Here is a 6,263-nt window from a genome sequence, read left to right as displayed (position 1 = left end):
ATATATGGTATTATATTGAAATATATTGAAAGCATTCCCGTCTAAATGGATCGCTATACCCTAATTTTTTCCCAATAAAATATGCTTTATATGAGAAATAGAAGTAGTGAAAACCAAATTTCATAATTAAAACAAATATTTTAGCTGGCGTGTAATGTATTTCAGGTTTAAAATATTCGCGGGTTAGTACAAAATAAGACTAGGACGTGACGAGTTCCGATAAGTTCATTGTTATTAGTAAATACCACCGAGTGTTTTCGTATCTGTGTTATGTTACGACCTCTTCGTATTTATAGTATGTAGATGATTTACTTTAGGTGTAATAGTTGATACCAGAGACGTTATATCTTAGTTTTATTAGCCTTGGAATTTCTAGTCTTGATCCTAAACGGATTTGTTAAATATTTTAGTTGGCATGTGATATATTTTATGTTCAAAATATTCACGGGTTTGTACAAAATAAGACAAGGACGTGACGAGTTCCGATAAGTTCATTGTTATTAGTAAACAACATCGAGTGTTGTCGTATCTGTGTCACGACTTCTCCAGAGACTTCATATCTTAGTTTTATTAGTCTTGGGACTTCTAGTGTTGATGTTAAACGTATTTGTTAAATAAATTCGTCTTTTTCTTGACACAAACTGGGTCCTCACTGAGTTTTCTTACCCTCGCATAAACAGTTATACTGCCTTATTTCAAGATCATCCGTAGTTTCGGTTGACTCATTATCGCATGCATGTGATCGGTTTATGCACATGTCATGTGGGTTTCCTTCTAATACTGGAGTCCTAATATTGCATTCCAGATTTCGAACCAACTGTTGTACCATACCATTTCTTGGAAGGCTTTCATCAGAGTGACTGTGCAACAAACTTTTTATTTTATTTCGCGTCTCCTTGAAATCAAATTCTCGAGGAAAAGTGATTTCACCTGAATGAAAAAGTTTTATATATTACTTTGATTTGAATTATTAAGATGATATGCTTTATAAACATTTATATTCTTTTATTGGAAACTTACTGTTGTTAATGGAACTGAAATGGGCACGCATGTGTGTAACCTTGCCAGGTTTTAATGCTAACAGATCAGGTTTAACTGAATGGACCACTGGATTTGAATTTGCCGCCATTTTTTCCAAATTGACAAACTTTTGTCTTGTTTTTATAACGTGGCCATTAGTTGAGGGGCAATCAAAGGACTGTTTTCCGCCAATATTTCTGCCTACAAAAAACGGTAGATTTTGATTCTCTGCAGATTCATTAATTTCGTTATCGTCATAGGTGACGTGAAGACTCATTTCCGTACGTTTGTTTTGAATATTAAAATTTTAAAAATGACTGTAGATTTTGGGGACTTCCGTTTTTAATTTTTGTGCGAAATCCCAAATTTTTCAATAACATAAGATTTTTAGTACATTACATAGACCAGCTGAATTTTGAAGTTGTGTAGAGTCGAAAAAATATATTATGATTTCAGTAAAAACTTAATTCACAAGTAAACAAAAATGTTTCTGACATTTAACTGAAAGCTGAATACTGAGTTATATTTTTTGACAGCAAAAATTTGTTAAATCTTTTTTTATAAAAAATAAAATTTTACTACATTACCGTATTTCTCGTACTTCGATTTCTGTTTTATTATGTGGCCGTAATTCAATGGAGGCTTCGATTTAAACTCCCATAAAACTCCCATAATCCAAAGTGAAGTAATGGAAATTAGTTAGTCACATATAGAGTTTGGTGCAGTTCGACCCATCATTTGTTTCGTATTTTATACATCAGCTACTATACATTTTATACAGCTAATATTCTTACGAATTAAACTTACCGGAAAGAGAAATCAAAAACAATTTCTGCACAGCCAATGCAAAATCTCTGCGTATGTGTAGAATGGCCTAGTGTGTGTAGAAATAAAATCGCTTGAGTTGAGAAGTCCTCTTGTATTTAATGTTCTTGATATAACAAAGCTAAATACACGATGTGAGTCCTTGATAAATATACGCGAGATGTCACTTGTTCGATTTTTGTTCGCTTTGCTGCGAAATATATTTACTAGACCAAGTGAAAGACCTGCTGTTGATCAGCAGGCCGATTCCACTAATGACTATTGCTAAAACTCCATTCTCTTCGATAAAATTCTTAAATAAGCGATTTTTATTTTAAGAGAATTGTCCATCGTGTGATTCTGCCAACACAATATCTTCGCTAAATTTATCCGGCGATGTGTATAATGCTGAAATTTATTGAAATGTCAAAATAAAATCAAAAATGTAAACAAATATCAGCTGTTGGAATCATAATTTAAATTTGACATTTAGGAGCAGATACTGCGTCAAAAAAGTGTTCAGCTATTTGAAATTTAAATTAAAATAAAATTAATATAACATTGGTGCGTAGATTAATTAAATAATGGACTATTTGATAAGAAAGCGATTTTTTTTCTGCTCATATGAGAGATTCACGAAATATTTGCACATATTTAATAAGGGAAAAGTTATTAAATCGTACTTAATATATTTGATTCAACATATAGTTCTTACAGAAATATATTATTATTTTTAAATATAGATTTGGTTTAGTTTACATTCAGAATGTCGTGTAATTGCCAATCATTTCTTAACTTGATGCCGGTATGATGATCAGTACTCGATGAAGGTATAACTATTCAATCTTTATATTTTCGAGTATTCAGATAGAAGTTGTTCCCAAAATTGCTCTCACAGAGAACCGAAAAAGTTTCGTTACTAAAATTTACCAATATATGGTATTATATTGAAATATATTGAAAGCATTCCCGTCTAAATGGATCGCTATACCCTAATTTTTTCCCAATAAAATATGCTTTATATAAGAAATAGAAGTAGTGAAAACCAAATTTCATAATTAAAACAAATATTTTAGCTGGCGTGTAATGTATTTCAGGTTTAAAATATTCGCGGGTTAGTACAAAATAAGACTAGGACGTGACGAGTTCCGATAAGTTCATTGTTATTAGTAAATACCACCGAGTGTTTTCGTATCTGTGTTATGTTACGACCTCTTCGTATTTATAGTATGTAGATGATTTACTTTAGGTGTAATAGTTGATACCAGAGACGTTATATCTTAGTTTTATTAGCCTTGGAATTTCTAGTCTTGATCCTAAACGGATTTGTTAAATATTTTAGTTGGCATGTGATATATTTTATGTTCAAAATATTCACGGGTTTGTACAAAATAAGACAAGGACGTGACGAGTTCCGATAAGTTCATTGTTATTAGTAAACAACATCGAGTGTTGTCGTATCTGTGTCACGACTTCTCCAGAGACTTCATATCTTAGTTTTATTAGTCTTGGGACTTCTAGTGTTGATGTTAAACGTATTTGTTAAATAAATTCGTCTTTTTCTTGACACAAACTGGGTCCTCACTGAGTTTTCTTACCCTCGCATAAACAGTTATACTGCCTTATTTCAAGATCATCCGTAGTTTCGGTTGACTCATTATCGCATGCATGTGATCGGTTTATGCACATGTCATGTGGGTTTCCTTCTAATACTGGAGTCCTAATATTGCATTCCAGATTTCGAACCAACTGTTGTACCATACCATTTCTTGGAAGGCTTTCATCAGAGTGACTGTGCAACAAACTTTTTATTTTATTTCGCGTCTCCTTGAAATCAAATTCTCGAGGAAAAGTGATTTCACCTGAATGAAAAAGTTTTATATATTACTTTGATTTGAATTATTAAGATGATATGCTTTATAAACATTTATATTCTTTTATTGGAAACTTACTGTTGTTAATGGAACTGAAATGGGCACGCATGTGTGTAACCTTGCCAGGTTTTAATGCTAACAGATCAGGTTTAACTGAATGGACCACTGGATTTGAATTTGCCGCCATTTTTTCCAAATTGACAAACTTTTGTCTTGTTTTTATAACGTGGCCATTAGTTGAGGGGCAATCAAAGGACTGTTTTCCGCCAATATTTCTGCCTACAAAAAACGGTAGATTTTGATTCTCTGCAGATTCATTAATTTCGTTATCGTCATAGGTGACGTGAAGACTCATTTCCGTACGTTTGTTTTGAATATTAAAATTTTAAAAATGACTGTAGATTTTGGGGACTTCCGTTTTTAATTTTTGTGCGAAATCCCAAATTTTTCAATAACATAAGATTTTTAGTACATTACATAGACCAGCTGAATTTTGAAGTTGTGTAGAGTCGAAAAAATATATTATGATTTCAGTAAAAACTTAATTCACAAGTAAACAAAAATGTTTCTGACATTTAACTGAAAGCTGAATACTGAGTTATATTTTTTGACAGCAAAAATTTGTTAAATCTTTTTTTATAAAAAATAAAATTTTACTACATTACCGTATTTCTCGTACTTCGATTTCTGTTTTATTATGTGGCCGTAATTCAATGGAGGCTTCGATTTAAACTCCCATAAAACTCCCATAATCCAAAGTGAAGTAATGGAAATTAGTTAGTCACATATAGAGTTTGGTGCAGTTCGACCCATCATTTGTTTCGTATTTTATACATCAGCTACTATACATTTTATACAGCTAATATTCTTACGAATTAAACTTACCGGAAAGAGAAATCAAAAACAATTTCTGCACAGCCAATGCAAAATCTCTGCGTATGTGTAGAATGGCCTAGTGTGTGTAGAAATAAAATCGCTTGAGTTGAGAAGTCCTCTTGTATTTAATGTTCTTGATATAACAAAGCTAAATACACGATGTGAGTCCTTGATAAATATACGCGAGATGTCACTTGTTCGATTTTTGTTCGCTTTGCTGCGAAATATATTTACTAGACCAAGTGAAAGACCTGCTGTTGATCAGCAGGCCGATTCCACTAATGACTATTGCTAAAACTCCATTCTCTTCGATAAAATTCTTAAATAAGCGATTTTTATTTTAAGAGAATTGTCCATCGTGTGATTCTGCCAACACAATATCTTCGCTAAATTTATCCGGCGATGTGTATAATGCTGAAATTTATTGAAATGTCAAAATAAAATCAAAAATGTAAACAAATATCAGCTGTTGGAATCATAATTTAAATTTGACATTTAGGAGCAGATACTGCGTCAAAAAAGTGTTCAGCTATTTGAAATTTAAATTAAAATAAAATTAATATAACATTGGTGCGTAGATTAATTAAATAATGGACTATTTGATAAGAAAGCGATTTTTTTTCTGCTCATATGAGAGATTCACGAAATATTTGCACATATTTAATAAGGGAAAAGTTATTAAATCGTACTTAATATATTTGATTCAACATATAGTTCTTACAGAAATATATTATTATTTTTAAATATAGATTTGGTTTAGTTTACATTCAGAATGTCGTGTAATTGCCAATCATTTCTTAACTTGATGCCGGTATGATGATCAGTACTCGATGAAGGTATAACTATTCAATCTTTATATTTTCGAGTATTCAGATAGAAGTTGTTCCCAAAATTGCTCTCACAGAGAACCGAAAAAGTTTCGTTACTAAAATTTACCAATATATGGTATTATATTGAAATATATTGAAAGCATTCCCGTCTAAATGGATCGCTATACCCTAATTTTTTCCCAATAAAATATGCTTTATATGAGAAATAGAAGTAGTGAAAACCAAATTTCATAATTAAAACAAATATTTTAGCTGGCGTGTAATGTATTTCAGGTTTAAAATATTCGCGGGTTAGTACAAAATAAGACTAGGACGTGACGAGTTCCGATAAGTTCATTGTTATTAGTAAATACCACCGAGTGTTTTCGTATCTGTGTTATGTTACGACCTCTTCGTATTTATAGTATGTAGATGATTTACTTTAGGTGTAATAGTTGATACCAGAGACGTTATATCTTAGTTTTATTAGCCTTGGAATTTCTAGTCTTGATCCTAAACGGATTTGTTAAATATTTTAGTTGGCATGTGATATATTTTATGTTCAAAATATTCACGGGTTTGTACAAAATAAGACAAGGACGTGACGAGTTCCGATAAGTTCATTGTTATTAGTAAACAACATCGAGTGTTGTCGTATCTGTGTCACGACTTCTCCAGAGACTTCATATCTTAGTTTTATTAGTCTTGGGACTTCTAGTGTTGATGTTAAACGTATTTGTTAAATAAATTCGTCTTTTTCTTGACACAAACTGGGTCCTCACTGAGTTTTCTTACCCTCGCATAAACAGTTATACTGCCTTATTTCAAGATCATCCGTAGTTTCGGTTGACTCATTATCGCATGCATGTGATCGGTTTAT

The 6,263-nt window shown here is 31.8% G+C and overlaps 2 protein-coding genes across 2 annotated transcripts; both read right to left on the bottom strand.

Annotated features, from left to right (window-relative positions):
- Nucleotides 1–138: 138 nt before the first annotated feature.
- LOC119664866 lies at nt 139–1,502 on the bottom strand. The gene is made up of 2 exons (XM_038074231.1): nt 1,021–1,502; nt 139–930 (listed from the first exon to the last, which is right to left on the bottom strand). Exons 1-2 carry the CDS (start codon nt 1,295–1,297, stop codon nt 650–652), a joined length of 558 nt encoding a protein of 185 aa, XP_037930159.1. The 5' UTR covers nt 1,298–1,502; the 3' UTR covers nt 139–649.
- Nucleotides 1,503–2,894: 1,392 nt separating this feature from the next.
- LOC119664865 lies at nt 2,895–4,258 on the bottom strand. The gene is made up of 2 exons (XM_038074230.1): nt 3,777–4,258; nt 2,895–3,686 (listed from the first exon to the last, which is right to left on the bottom strand). The coding sequence occupies exons 1-2, from the start codon at nt 4,051–4,053 to the stop codon at nt 3,406–3,408; spliced, it is 558 nt and encodes a 185-aa protein (XP_037930158.1). The 5' UTR covers nt 4,054–4,258; the 3' UTR covers nt 2,895–3,405.
- Nucleotides 4,259–6,263: the final 2,005 nt, after the last annotated feature.

Source organism: Teleopsis dalmanni, unplaced genomic scaffold (genome assembly GCF_002237135.1).
Source record: "Teleopsis dalmanni isolate 2A unplaced genomic scaffold, ASM223713v2 unscaffolded_contig_2798, whole genome shotgun sequence".
In the NCBI taxonomy this organism is placed as follows: domain Eukaryota; kingdom Metazoa; phylum Arthropoda; class Insecta; order Diptera; family Diopsidae; genus Teleopsis; species Teleopsis dalmanni.
This window is presented reverse-complemented; position numbering and strand designations above follow the sequence as displayed.